The 15,327-nt window shown below is 37.2% G+C and overlaps 1 protein-coding gene across 1 annotated transcript in view; it reads left to right on the forward strand.

Annotated features, from left to right (window-relative positions):
* Positions 1 to 170: 170 nt before the first annotated feature.
* LOC140593642 (uncharacterized) overlaps positions 171 to 15,327 on the forward strand; it is a 46,328-nt gene continuing 31,171 nt past the window's right edge. The window contains exons 1-11 of the mRNA XM_072718691.1: positions 171 to 492; positions 1,064 to 1,117; positions 2,670 to 2,773; positions 3,069 to 3,170; positions 3,601 to 3,690; positions 4,249 to 4,338; positions 4,897 to 4,986; positions 5,852 to 5,962; positions 8,316 to 8,426; positions 10,860 to 10,970; positions 13,479 to 13,589. Of these exons, the coding sequence (XP_072574792.1) occupies positions 3,136 to 3,170; positions 3,601 to 3,690; positions 4,249 to 4,338; positions 4,897 to 4,986; positions 5,852 to 5,962; positions 8,316 to 8,426; positions 10,860 to 10,970; positions 13,479 to 13,589 (749 nt within the window). The 5' untranslated portion in view covers positions 171 to 492; positions 1,064 to 1,117; positions 2,670 to 2,773; positions 3,069 to 3,135. The remainder of the gene's footprint in view (positions 493 to 1,063; positions 1,118 to 2,669; positions 2,774 to 3,068; positions 3,171 to 3,600; positions 3,691 to 4,248; positions 4,339 to 4,896; positions 4,987 to 5,851; positions 5,963 to 8,315; positions 8,427 to 10,859; positions 10,971 to 13,478; positions 13,590 to 15,327) is intronic.

The following is a 15,327-nucleotide window of genomic DNA, read 5'->3' on the forward strand; positions in this document are numbered from 1 at the left end:
CAATATGACACATGTACATACTTTAAAATTGCTCAGTGCAATAAGACGACGTAGCCGTCGTCTTCTCGCATTAGATAAACTGTGCTTTTTTAAAATAACTGATATGTCATTAAAGAAAATACAATACAGATTCTTGATGGATCCATTTCGTCAAATCACTACGTAATGCATTTCCTCTTTCCGGTAATGAAGACTGTAAAAAGGCGCTGCGAGGGCAAGTCTGTCTCAAATCTTTCTTGTGACAATTTCCTTCAGTTTAAGTGTATAGGGCGTGTTGTGAGGGTGACTCGGCGGGAGTGTGACTCGAAATGAAGGCGGAGTGTCGAGGGTATAGTTTGGGATTGGGCCATAGTTTCAAATTAATTCAGCAATAGATTTGTGTAGATTTGAAAAGCAGTGAGATGCGCCAGAGTGACGTCATTGAGGACTCTCTAGGGTTAAAGTGAAATCGAAAGTAAACTGCAGCAGAGTAACGGACTTGCTGGTAATGCGGTAATGCTATTTCTTTATGGTTCCTCATTTATTGTCCTATACACAACTAGACTACATCGCGCCTAGTGTATATTAAATATTCTATTGATGAAGTGAAATCGATGTGTCAGTCTGACGAATCTTAATCTTTTAACCTTTTTTAATCTTACAATTTTAATTATACGTACATACGAACCGAGCAAGCGCCATGACTGGGCTATTTTTATAAAAAAAAATGAAAAAATAAAAAAAAAGAAAACTGGCTCAGACTTGTGTTTCAATATTTAAAAGAATGTTGCATTAATCAGAAATGGCTTTGATGTTTAGTGTTAATGTTTCTGTTTTTACCGCGTGCAGGTTGAGGGCACGCGCTAGAAGGAGAAAAACCTTTCATTTTGTATGGTTAGGAGGTGATTATTGTTCAACTGATTTCCTGTAAATCATTTACCACGTTCTCTAAAGGAACAGGAAGAAAGATTCAAAGCGCGTCTGACCGCGCGGCTTTTCCCTGACACTGATACTAAATACAAGAATCTTATTAGATTTTAACACGCAGCAATTATGTTTAACACAACTCATCTATTTTTTGTAGGAATCATTTTCAGACATGATGTACCCTGCAAAGGAGAACCAGAGGAAGTTCACGGTAATAATAATAATAATAAACACACATGTGTGTGTGTGTGTGTGTATATATAAATATATATATAAATATATATATATTCCATTATAAAATTTAAAAAATTGTATTTTTTTTTGGAATATTTCTATTTTACATCAGTGTTATTGATGTTGTACACTTATTACACTTATTAACCTGATTACATTTCCAAGAAACAAAACATTTTTTACTCCTTTGCAGGTGTTTATTTACACCTCCAGAGGTTACACATCTCAAATGTCTTTTCTTCTCTCATAAAGCCAAAGTCTGTATGCGAGACATCAGTGAATGAGCTCCTGCATAATTTATTTACATTCATACATTTAACACAACTAGCTAAAAACTTAATAGTTGGAAAAACAGTCAAATTAGAAATAAATAGCTTTTTTGCTTTATAAAGTTTGAGTACATTAAAAAAAATGTTTGACTTTCACTTGAGAACAGGTTGGGCCGGATATGTTAGTTTTTAGTTGAGAAACAGTTCACTCACTACTTATGCTTAGTACTTCATGATCTTATGATGATGTTACCATGATGGCACTTCAAGATGTTTTTTTTAATCACTAATAGAGTCTAATATCACACATTATTATATATAAATATTATTATAAGAGCAAAGGTAAATAGTAAAATATTAAGAAATAAATAATTGAACCTCTTGACAAAAAGGAAAATTGATGTCTTTTGAAGTGACTTTGAAGAACATCTCATTGTATGTCCTGTAAAATCCTGTGAAATAATTTTTTTTGACTTACATTCTTCTCTCCTCTAAAGTGTGCTGGACTTTGTGAATATGTTTTTGTGAATATGTTTTTTGTGAATATGTTTGGTTGTGAATATGCCAAAACATTAATTGATTACATTTAAGCTCTTACTGTACATGTGGCATTGTAAATTTGAAGCAGTATAGTATAGTAAAGGGTGGTTAGTGGTTATTATTCTAATTGCTTCACAAGTTTGAACAAGCCGTGTGTGTGTTTGTATGTGTGGAGTCAGTTATGTACGTATTGAGTTTTTTCTAAAGTTATTTCTTTCATTTTAAGATCATATTTAAAAAAATATTTGGAACATCTAATGAGAAGCAAAGATGTACATGAAAAGTTGGCATTATATCCAACATTTCCTTGTACCTGTACATTGCTGCTTATCTATCATTAGCAAAAGTGTGAGGTGAGAAGGTGTTAATATCCCTATACAGAAACCAAAACTGCACTCATGACTTTCATGCAGAACATGTTCTTTCCTGTTTATCATGAACTGATTAAAAAAAGTTCACTTTTAAGGGGCAAAAGGCTCTTGTAAAGATATTCTGTGTTCAGGTTTGATTGTGGTGATAAAAAATGGCTTTTATTCAACAAGTCTGTTATCTGTTCACTGTTTCTCTCCCTCTTTCTCCAGTGTGCTCCATTTTCTGTCATTTCTTCTTTTTATCTTGTACCTTATCTTTACCTTATCTCCCCACTTTAGTACCCCGCTGTTAAGTAAATAGTTGTGTAAAACTACATATTTTTGTAAATTCATAGATGATATTTAACAGGTTTAATTGGGCTATTCAGTAACGGCCAGTTCTGTGTAAACAAGAGATACAAGACATTTATAGGTCCAAAGAGCGCTAGGCCAAGAAGACATTTTGAGACTGTGGTAAAAATGATTTAATTTTCAACATTTGTAGAACATTCTGCATTTCCATATATATATATATATATATATATATATATATATATATATATATATATATATAAATCACAATTACAGTACTCTGCAATCATAAAAAGGCTTAAGTAAAGTTTTTTAAATGTGCATGATCTGCATCTTTTCGTGTTTTACTGCTCGGAGAATGCTACAATGTGCAGGACAAGGATTGTTAACCTTTGCTATATGGTATATATCCAAAAGCTAATTTGATGAGTTCAGACATTTTATATTCCTATACCAGGATTAAGAGTGAAGTTTGAATTTCTGAGAGAATATCGGGGGAGTGTGAGGAAACCAGGACTACTGAAATGAGTATTCCTGAGGAGCAATATAAGAATCAAGGGTAAGTCAACCAGGTTTATTTAATACTTACATTTAAGTATTTCTATAATATAATCTCTATGTCAGATATCTATAGCCTGTATGTGTTACAAGTGTCTCAACAAGAAGTCAGGATCTCCTCAGCTGCTCTGATGTTTTTGAGAACTTGCTCATCACTACTGAATGTCTCTTCGAATGCATTTTATTTCTGCGTAGGAGGTTATGTCAGGATGTTGCAGTTTTCATATTGAATTTGACAGGAAAAACAAAAATTTCCATAAATACTGAGGTACAAATTAGGTGTCACACATTTTGCCTTATAGAAGGAAAAACGTGTGAGAGAATAATGCTGGCAAAAAATACACTAAAATACTATAAGTACACAAAACAGTGTTTATTTACTGTGTCCATGGTGCTGCTGCTGATGTGACACATTTCTCTCAACTCTTTAGTGAAATAGCGGAAAGGCCAATTTCTCCTGTAACCAGCTATGTGTCCAATAAGAGTGACCATGTTAAAGGTGGAACATCTTCTCAGGAAAGGTATTTATTTCTCTTCCCTTAATCTTGTGACGCACATTTAGAAGCAGTTTCTCAGAATGGAATTTTTAACCTCATTCTAAAGTGATTTGAAAATGAACCTACAATAGACCATAACTTATTGGCATTAACATTGGTGTATTGCTCATTTGCTTTGTAGGATACATAATTTTCTATAATATAATTTCTACGTCAGATATCTATAGCCTGTATGTGTTACAAGTGTCTCAACAAGAAGCCAGGATCTCCGCAGCTGCTCTGATGTTTTTGAGAACTTGCTCATCACTACTGAATGTCTCTTCGAATGCATTTTATTTCTGCGTAGGAGGTTATGTCAGGATGTTGCAGTTTTCATACTGAATTTGACAGGAAAAACAAAAATTTCCATAAATACTGAGGTACAAATTAGGTGTCACACATTTTGCCTTATAGAAGGAAAAACGTGTGAGAGAATAATGCTGGCAAAAAATACACTAAAATACTATAAGTACACAAAACAGTGTTTATTTACTGTGTCCATGGTGCTGCTGCTGATGTGACACATTTCTCTCAACTCTTTAGTGAAATAGCGGAAAGGCCAATTTCTCCTGTAACCAGCTATGTGTCCAATAAGAGTGACCATGTTAAAGGTGGAACATCTTCTCAGGAAAGGTATTTATTTCTCTTCCCTTAATCTTGTGACGCACATTTAGAAGCAGTTTCTCAGAATGGAATTTTTAACCTCATTCTAAAGTGATTTGAAAATGAACCTACAATAGACCATAACTTATTGGTACTAACATTGGTGTATTGCTCATTTGCTTTGTAGGATACATAATTTTCTATAATATAATTTCTACGTCAGATATCTATAGCCTGTATGTGTTACAAGTGTCTCAACAAGAAGCCAGGATCTCCGCAGCTGCTCTGATGTTTTTGAGAACTTGCTCATCACTACTGAATGTCTCTTCGAATGCATTTTATTTCTGCGTAGGAGGTTATGTCAGGATGTTGCAGTTTTCATATTGAATTTGACAGGAAAAACAAAAATTTCCATAAATACTGAGGTACAAATTAGGTGTCACACATTTTGCCTTATAGAAGGAAAAACATGTGAGAGAATAATGCTGGCAAAAAATACACTAAAATACTATAAGTACACAAAACAGTGTTTATTTACTGTGTCCATGGTGCGGCTGCTGATGTGACACATTTCTCTCAACTCTTTAGTGAAATAGCGGAAAGGCCAATTTCTCCTGCAACCAGCTATGTGTCCTATAAGAGTGACCATGTTAAAGGTGGAACATCTTCTCAGGAAAGGTATTTATTTCTCTTCCTTTAATCTTGAGACGCATCTTTAGAAGCAGTTTCTCAGAATGGAATTTTTAAAGCTGACCTGCAGCCCCTGGATCTAGAACTAGATTTATATTCTTTAAGCATATCAGATATGTATTCTGTACCCAGACCATTTTCTATTTCATTGCTTAACATGTTGAAATGAATTCTGTTACTAACTGGCTGCCAGAGTAATAGAACTGGAATAATCTGCTCTGTTCTCCTGGTTTTGGTTAGAACAATATCAGCAGCATTTAAAATGAGTTACAGCTGTTTAATGGTCTTTTTAGGAAGTTTAGTTAGGAGACTGCAGCATAATTTGACCCTGCTAGTAACCGTGCAATCGTTTGTCAAGGGCTTGTAGGGTCAGTAAACCATTAATTCTGGTGATTTTTTTAAAATGCTGTTTTAGAAAATGCTTGAATATGGCTAATAAAGGTCAGATCTACGGTTATGTCTGTTAGAGCACCAAGATTTCAGATTTGAGCTTTCAGATACTCTAATGATGTTCTCTCATTGAGCTGACAAACTGTAAAGACGTTGCAGATTTCTTAACAGACAGTGATGTAGCTGATCAGGATGCTGTCTGTGTACACCCTGTAGAAAATAGTGAAGAAGGAAAGGGTGGGTTTTTGTCAGGCATACTGGCTAGGTGAAGTTGAGACTATGCATGAGCTTCTCAGCAACGTGCACAAAGAGGAACATATGGAGGTCTTTACTGTACTCACAATGGTGCTCTTGATGTGGAGTGGAGAATGATCACCACAAATCCTCCTGAAATCAACAACCATTTGGTTTTGGTGTATCACATTTCTCTCTCACTACAACTTTACTCTTTATTACTCTTTAGTAGAGATGAGGAAAGACCAAACTCTCCTGCACCCAGCTGTGTGTCCTTTAAGAGTGACCGGTCCAAGCCACTTTTTGTCAACTTTCAAGATGGAACAGCTACTCCAGACAGGTATTCACTTCTCTTTCTGTTGCTCATTATAAATCCCATCGTCAGAGGTACATCTTTAGAGGTAGATCTCCAGACTAGAGTTGCTAAAGTTTTATATTTAGTCTGTAATTATTGCAAGACAAATACAGACAGAAAATGCACACAGGTATATATACAGTATATTGTAAAATGTATGTTAAAAAGGACATAATGACTGTGATCATCGGAAACAAACAAACAAAAAAAGCGCAATCAACTTGCAATAATCACAGTAAAGTAGAATCATTAAAACATCTTTTGGTGAGGAGGGGAATGAATCCATGTGTGCAGATGTGACACATTGGAGCCATTAGTATCTATATCTTTTGTAAACTGATTGGGAAAACACACATTTTTATTATTTTAAGTATGTGAAGGATTTGGAATGCATCTTAGACTGTGAAATTTCTAAGATAAAATAGCTGAAGCACATTTCCCTCTACTCTTTCATTTCTCTCTAAGAGAAGGTATTTATTTCTCTTCCCTTAATCTTGAGACGCATCTTTAGAAGCAGTTTCTCAAAATGGAATTTTTACCCTCATTCTAAAGTGATTTGAAAATGAACCTACATAGACCATAACTTATTGGTACTAACATTGGTGTATTGCTCATTTGGTTTGTAGGACACATAATTTTCTAATTCTCACCCAGTTTCTGTTTTGGTGGCCAGAACTGAGCTCTTCTACACTGAATTGGTTGGAACAGCACAGCAGGGGGTGCCATTTGGATGTGAAATCTGTATCTGCAGTGGGATTTTCAAACCCGAACCAGTCCAAGATTTTGCTAATGTTAATTGTATATGGGGCCATTTCTTATCACCCACTTCAGTATGATACAGCAACTTTACCTTCAAATATTAACTAGAATATAAACAACTACAGTAAAACTGGTGTAAGTCGCCGGCTTGTAACTCGTCAATGTGCACAAGTCGACGCTCAAGCAAAAGTCCCGATTTTTCCTAATGATGTTTCCTTTAAAATTCCTTGTGTAAGTCGCCGCTTGTAAGTCATCAAATTCCCTTAGTCGTCACCTAAATCCCGAACAACACAAATGAATGGATTTTCCTACCTGTAAGTCGACACCCCAATCGCTGCATTCCTGCCGCCTGCTTCACATCGCCTGCTTGTCACCACGGCAACGTAGAAACGGGGAATCCCCACCTATCGCACTAGTCGCTCCCTGGGCTTAAGTCTCACGTGTATAGTGCGGTGTAGTAGAGGTATGGTGTTATATTTACTAGTCGGCAAAACGGCGAGATAGACATAAGTCGCCGAAGTGTCGATTTTATAAGTCGGCAAAACGGCGAGTTATATTTACTAGTCGACAAAACGGCGCGATAGACATAAGTCGCCGAAGTGTCGATTTAGGTGTATCTCGTCAATTCTCTAAGTCGTCACTTTTAAGCTGGTCCTGCGAGTGTCGACTTAGACCGGTTTTACTGTATTAACAAGCAGCTAAAAACATTAAACTCAAATAAATCAAAGCATGTCAAAAAATAAATGCTGCTTCACCGTGTTTAGTTTGGACTCTAGGTCCTAAAAGCTGACCTGCAACCCCTGCATCTAGAACTAGATTTATATTCTTTAAGCATATCAGATACATATTCTGTACCTAGACTATTTTCTACAGTATTTCATTGCTTAACATGTTGAAATGAATTCTGTTACTAACTGGATGCCAGAGTAGTAGAACTGGAATAATCTGCTCTGTTCTCCTGGTTTTGGTTAGAAAGATATTAGCAGCATTTCAAATGAGTTACAGCTGTTTAATGGTCTTTTAGTTTAGTTAGGAGACTGCAGCATAATTTGACCCTGCTAGTAACCGTAGATTAGTTTGTCAAGAACTTGTAGGGTAAGTAAACCATTGATTCTGGTGATTTTTTTTTAAATGCTGTTTTAGAAAATGCTTGAATATGACTAATAATGGTTAGATCTACAGTTATGTCTGTTAGAGCACCAAGATTTCAGATTTGAGGTTTCAGATACTCTAATGATGTTCTCTCATTGAGCTGACAAACTGTAAAGACGTTGCAGATTTCTTAACAGACAGTGATGTAGCTGATCAGAATGCTGTCTGTGTACACCCTGTAGAAAATAATGAAGAAGGAAAGGGTGGGTTTTTGTCAGGCATACTGGCTAAGTGAAGTTGAGACTATGCATGAGCTTCTCAGCAACGTGCACAAAGAGGAACATATGGAGGTCTTTACTGTACTCACAATGGTGCTCTTGATGTGGAGTGGAGAATGATCACCACAAATCCTCCTGAAATCAGCAACCATTTGGTTTTGGTGTATCACATTTCTCTCACTACAACTTTACTCTTTATTACTCTTTAGTAGAGATGAGGAAAGACCAAACTCTCCTGCACCCAGCTGTGTGTCCTTTAAGAGTGACCGGTCCAAGCCACTTTTTGTCAACTTTCAAGATGGAACAGCTACTCCAGACAGGTATTCACTTCTCTTTCTGTTGCTCATTATAAATCCCATCGTCAGAGGTACATCTTTAGAGGTAGATCTCCAGACTAGAGTTGCTAAAGTTTTATATTTAGTCTGTAATTATTGCAAGACAAATACAGACAGAAAATGCACACAGGTATATATACAGTATATTGTAAAATGTATGTTAAAAAGGACATAATGACTGTGATCATCGGAAACAAACAAACAAAAAAAGCGCAATCAACTTGCAATAATCACAGTAAAGTAGAATCATTAAAACATCTTTTGGTGAGGAGGGGAATGAATCCATGTGTGCAGATGTGACACATTGGAGCCATTAGTATCTATATCTTTTGTAAACTGATTGGGAAAACACACATTTTTATTATTTTAAGTATGTGAAGGATTTGGAATGCATCTTAGACTGTGAAATTTCTAAGATAAAATAGCTGAAGCACATTTCCCTCTACTCTTTCATTTCTCTCTAAGAGAAGGTATTTATTTCTCTTCCCTTAATCTTGAGACGCATCTTTAGAAGCAGTTTCTCAAAATGGAATTTTTACCCTCATTCTAAAGTGATTTGAAAATGAACCTACATAGACCATAACTTATTGGTACTAACATTGGTGTATTGCTCATTTGGTTTGTAGGACACATAATTTTCTAATTCTCACCCAGTTTCTGTTTTGGTGGCCAGAACTGAGCTCTTCTACACTGAATTGGTTGGAACAGCACAGCAGGGGGTGCCATTTGGATGTGAAATCTGTATCTGCAGTGGGATTTTCAAACCCGAACCAGTCCAAGATTTTGCTAATGTTAATTGTATATGGGGCCATTTCTTATCACCCACTTCAGTATGATACAGCAACTTTACCTTCAAATATTAACTAGAATATAAACAACTACAGTAAAACTGGTGTAAGTCGCCGGCTTGTAACTCGTCAATGTGCACAAGTCGACGCTCAAGCAAAAGTCCCGATTTTTCCTAATGATGTTTCCTTTAAAATTCCTTGTGTAAGTCGCCGCTTGTAAGTCATCAAATTCCCTTAGTCGTCACCTAAATCCCGAACAACACAAATGAATGGATTTTCCTACCTGTAAGTCGACACCCCAATCGCTGCATTCCTGCCGCCTGCTTCACATCGCCTGCTTGTCACCACGGCAACGTAGAAACGGGGAATCCCCACCTATCGCACTAGTCGCTCCCTGGGCTTAAGTCTCACGTGTATAGTGCGGTGTAGTAGAGGTATGGTGTTATATTTACTAGTCGGCAAAACGGCGAGATAGACATAAGTCGCCGAAGTGTCGATTTTATAAGTCGGCAAAACGGCGAGTTATATTTACTAGTCGACAAAACGGCGCGATAGACATAAGTCGCCGAAGTGTCGATTTTATAAGTCGGCAAAACGGCGAGTTATATTTACTAGTCGACAAAACGGCGCGATAGACATAAGTCGCCGAAGTGTCGATTTAGGTGTATCTCGTCAATTCTCTAAGTCGTCACTTTTAAGCTGGTCCTGCGAGTGTCGACTTAGACCGGTTTTACTGTATTAACAAGCAGCTAAAAACATTAAACTCAAATAAATCAAAGCATGTCAAAAAATAAATGCTGCTTCACCGTGTTTAGTTTGGACTCTAGGTCCTAAAAGCTGACCTGCAACCCCTGCATCTAGAACTAGATTTATATTCTTTAAGCATATCAGATACATATTCTGTACCTAGACTATTTTCTACAGTATTTCATTGCTTAACATGTTGAAATGAATTCTGTTACTAACTGGATGCCAGAGTAGTAGAACTGGAATAATCTGCTCTGTTCTCCTGGTTTTGGTTAGAAAGATATTAGCAGCATTTCAAATGAGTTACAGCTGTTTAATGGTCTTTTAGTTTAGTTAGGAGACTGCAGCATAATTTGACCCTGCTAGTAACCGTAGATTAGTTTGTCAAGAACTTGTAGGGTAAGTAAACCATTGATTCTGGTGATTTTTTTTTAAATGCTGTTTTAGAAAATGCTTGAATATGACTAATAATGGTTAGATCTACAGTTATGTCTGTTAGAGCACCAAGATTTCAGATTTGAGGTTTCAGATACTCTAATGATGTTCTCTCATTGAGCTGACAAACTGTAAAGACGTTGCAGATTTCTTAACAGACAGTGATGTAGCTGATCAGAATGCTGTCTGTGTACACCCTGTAGAAAATAATGAAGAAGGAAAGGGTGGGTTTTTGTCAGGCATACTGGCTAAGTGAAGTTGAGACTATGCATGAGCTTCTCAGCAACGTGCACAAAGAGGAACATATGGAGGTCTTTACTGTACTCACAATGGTGCTCTTGATGTGGAGTGGAGAATGATCACCACAAATCCTCCTGAAATCAGCAACCATTTGGTTTTGGTGTATCACATTTCTCTCACTACAACTTTACTCTTTATTACTCTTTAGTAGAGATGAGGAAAGACCAAACTCTCCTGCACCCAGCTGTGTGTCCTTTAAGAGTGACCGGTCCAAGCCACTTTTTGTCAACTTTCAAGATGGAACAGCTACTCCAGACAGGTATTCACTTCTCTTTCTGTTGCTCATTATAAATCCCATCGTCAGAGGTACATCTTTAGAGGTAGATCTCCAGACTAGAGTTGCTAAAGTTTTATATTTAGTCTGTAATTATTGCAAGACAAATACAGACAGAAAATGCACACAGGTATATATACAGTATATTGTAAAATGTATGTTAAAAAGGACATAATGACTGTGATCATCGGAAACAAACAAACAAAAAAAGCGCAATCAACTTGCAATAATCACAGTAAAGTAGAATCATTAAAACATCTTTTGGTGAGGAGGGGAATGAATCCATGTGTGCAGATGTGACACATTGGAGCCATTAGTATCTATATCTTTTGTAAACTGATTGGGAAAACACACATTTTTATTATTTTAAGTATGTGAAGGATTTGGAATGCATCTTAGACTGTGAAATTTCTAAGATAAAATAGCTGAAGCACATTTCCCTCTACTCTTTCATTTCTCTCTAAGAGAAGGTATTTATTTCTCTTCCCTTAATCTTGAGACGCATCTTTAGAAGCAGTTTCTCAGAATGGAATTTTTACCCTCATTCTAAAGTGATTTGAAAATGAACCTACATAGACCATAACTTATTGGTACTAACATTGATGTATTGCTCATTTGGTTTGTAGGACACATAATTTTCTAATTCTCACCCAGTTTCTGTTTTGGTGGCCAGAACTGAGCTCTTCTACACTGAATTGGTTGGAACAGCACAGCAGGGGGTGCCATTTGGATGTGAAATCTGTATCTGCAGTGGGATTTTCAAACCCGAACCAGTCCAAGATTTTGCTAATGTTAATTGTATATGGGGCCATTTCTTATCACCCACTTCAGTATGATACAGCAACTTTACCTTCAAATATTAACTAGAATATAAACAACTACAGTAAAACTGGTGTAAGTCGCCGGCTTGTAACTCGTCAATGTGCACAAGTCGACGCTCAAGCAAAAGTCCCGATTTTTCCTAATGATGTTTCCTTTAAAATTCCTTGTGTAAGTCGCCGCTTGTAAGTCATCAAATTCCCTTAGTCGTCACCTAAATCCCGAACAACACAAATGAATGGATTTTCCTACCTGTAAGTCGACACCCCAATCGCTGCATTCCTGCCGCCTGCTTCACATCGCCTGCTTGTCACCACGGCAACGTAGAAACGGGGAATCCCCACCTATCGCACTAGTCGCTCCCTGGGCTTAAGTCTCACGTGTATAGTGCGGTGTAATAGAGGTATGATGTTATATTTACTAGTCGGCAAAACGGCGAGATAGACATAAGTCGCCGAAGTGTCGATTTTATAAGTCGGCAAAACGGCGAGTTATATTTACTAGTCGACAAAACGGCGCGATAGACATAAGTCGCCGAAGTGTCGATTTTATAAGTCGGCAAAACGGCGAGTTATATTTACTAGTCGACAAAACGGCGAGATAGACATAAGTCGCCGAAGTGTCGATTTTATAAGTCGGCAAAACGGCGAGTTATATTTACTAGTCGACAAAACGGCGAGATAGACATAAGTCGCCGAAGTGTCGACTTAGGTGTATCTCGTCAATTCTCTAAGTCGTCACTTTTAAGCTGGTCCTGCGAGTGTCGACTTAGACCGGTTTTACTGTATTAACAAGCAGCTAAAAACATTAAACTCAAATAAATCAAAGCATGTCAAAAAATAAATGCTGCTTCACCGTGTTTAGTTTGGACTCTAGGTCCTAAAAGCTGACCTGCAACCCCTGCATCTAGAACTAGATTTATATTCTTTAAGCATATCAGATACATATTCTGTACCTAGACCATTTTCTATTTCATTGCTTAACATGTTGAAATGAATTCTGTTACTAACTGGATGCCAGAGTAGTAGAACTGGAATAATCTGCTCTGTTCTCCTGGTTTTGGTTAGAAAGATATTAGCAGCATTTCAAATGAGTTACAGCTGTTTAATGGTCTTTTAGTTTAATTAGGAGACTGCAGCATAATTTGACCCTGCTAGTAACCGTAGATTAGTTTGTCAAGAACTTGTAGGGTAAGTAAACCATTGATTCTGGTGATTTTTTTTTAAATGCTGTTTTAGAAAATGCTTGAATATGACTAATAATGGTTAGATCTACAGTTATGTCTGTTAGAGCACCAAGATTTCAGATTTGAGGTTTCAGATACTCTAATGATGTTCTCTCATTGAGCTGACAAACTGTAAAGACGTTGCAGATTTCTTAACAGACAGTGATGTAGCTGATCAGGATGCTGTCTGTGTACACCCTGTAGAAAATAATGAAGAAGGAAAGGGTGGGTTTTTGTCAGGCATACTGGCTAAGTGAAGTTGAGACTATGCATGAGCTTCTCAGCAACGTGCACAAAGAGGAACATATGGAGGTCTTTACTGTACTCACAATGGTGCTCTTGATGTGGAGTGGAGAATGATCACCACAAATCCTCCTGAAATCAGCAACCATTTGGTTTTGGTGTATCACATTTCTCTCACTACAACTTTACTCTTTATTACTCTTTAGTAGAGATGAGGAAAGACCAAACTCTCCTGCACCCAGCTGTGTGTCCTTTAAGAGTGACCGGTCCAAGCCACTTTTTGTCAACTTTCAAGATGGAACAGCTACTCCAGACAGGTATTCACTTCTCTTTCTGTTGCTCATTATAAATCCCATCGTCAGAGGTACATCTTTAGAGGTAGATCTCCAGACTAGAGTTGCTAAAGTTTTATATTTAGTCTGTAATTATTGCAAGACAAATACAGACAGAAAATGCACACAGGTATATATACAGTATATTGTAAAATGTATGTTAAAAAGGACATAATGACTGTGATCATCGGAAACAAACAAACAAAAAAAGCGCAATCAACTTGCAATAATCACAGTAAAGTAGAATCATTAAAACATCTTTTGGTGAGGAGGGGAATGAATCCATGTGTGCAGATGTGACACATTGAGCCATTAGTATCTATATCTTTTGTAAACTGATTGGGAAAACACACATTTTTATTATTTTAAGTATGTGAAGGATTTGGAATGCATCTTAGACTGTGAAATTTCTAAGATAAAATAGCTGAAGCACATTTCCCTCTACTCTTTCATTTCTCTCTAAGAGAAGGTATTTATTTCTCTTCCCTTAATCTTGAGACACATCTTTAGAAGCAGTTTCTCAGAATGAAATTTTTACCCTCATTCTAAAGTGATTTGAAAATGAACCTACATAGACCATAACTTATTGGTACTAACATTGGTGTATTGCTCATTTGGTTTGTAGGACACATAATTTTCTAATTCTCACCCAGTTTCTGTTTTGGTGGCCAGAACTGAGCTATTCTACACTGAACTGGTTGGAACAGCAGGGGGTGCCATTTGGATGTGAAATCTGTATCTGCAGTGGGATTTTCAAACCCGAACCAGTCCAAGATTTTGCTAATGTTAATTGTATATGGGGCCATTTCTTATCACCCACTTCAGTATGATACAGCAACTTTACCTTCAAATATTAACTAGAATATAAACAACTACAGTAAAACTGGTGTAAGTCGCCGGCTTGTAACTCGTCAATGTGCACAAGTCGACGCTCAAGCAAAAGTCACGATTTTTCCTAATGATGTTTCCTTTAAAATTCCTTGTGTAAATCGCCGCTTGTAAGTCGTCAAATTCCCTTAGTCGTCACCTAAATCCCGGTCCCGAACAACACAAATGAATGGATTTTCCTACCTGTAAGTCGACACCCTAATCGTTGCATTCCCGCCGCCTGCTTGTCACCACGGCAACGTAGAAACGGGGAATCCCCACCTATCGCACTAGTCGCTCCCTGGTCTTAAGTCTCGCGTGTATAGTGCGGTGTAGTACAGGTATGGTGTTATATTTACTAGTCGGCAAAACGGCCAGATAGACATAAGTCGCCAAAGTGTCGACTTAGGTGTATCTCGTCAGTTCTCTAAGTCGTCACTTTTAAGCTGGTCCTGCGAGTGTCGACTTAGACCGGTTTTACTGTATTAACAAGCAGCTAAAAACATTAAACTCAAATAAATCAAAGCATGTCAAAAAATAAATGCTGCTTCACCGTGTTTAGTTTGGACTCTAGGTGCTAAAAGCTGACCTGCAACCCCTGCATCTAGAACTAGATTTATATTCTTTAAGCATATCAGATACATATTCTGTACCCAGACCATTTTCTATTTCATTGCTTAACATGTTGAAATGAATTCTGTTACTAACTGGATGCCAGAGTAATAGAACTGGAATAATCTGCTCTGTTCTCCTGGTTTTGGTTAGAAAGATATCAGCAGCATTTCAAATGAGTTACAGCTATTTAATGGTCTTTTTAGGAAGTTTAGTTAGGAGACTGCAGCATAATTTGACCCTG

The sequence above is a fragment of the Paramormyrops kingsleyae genome, chromosome 12, assembly GCF_048594095.1.
Source record: "Paramormyrops kingsleyae isolate MSU_618 chromosome 12, PKINGS_0.4, whole genome shotgun sequence".
Classification (NCBI taxonomy): Eukaryota; Metazoa; Chordata; class Actinopteri; order Osteoglossiformes; family Mormyridae; genus Paramormyrops; species Paramormyrops kingsleyae.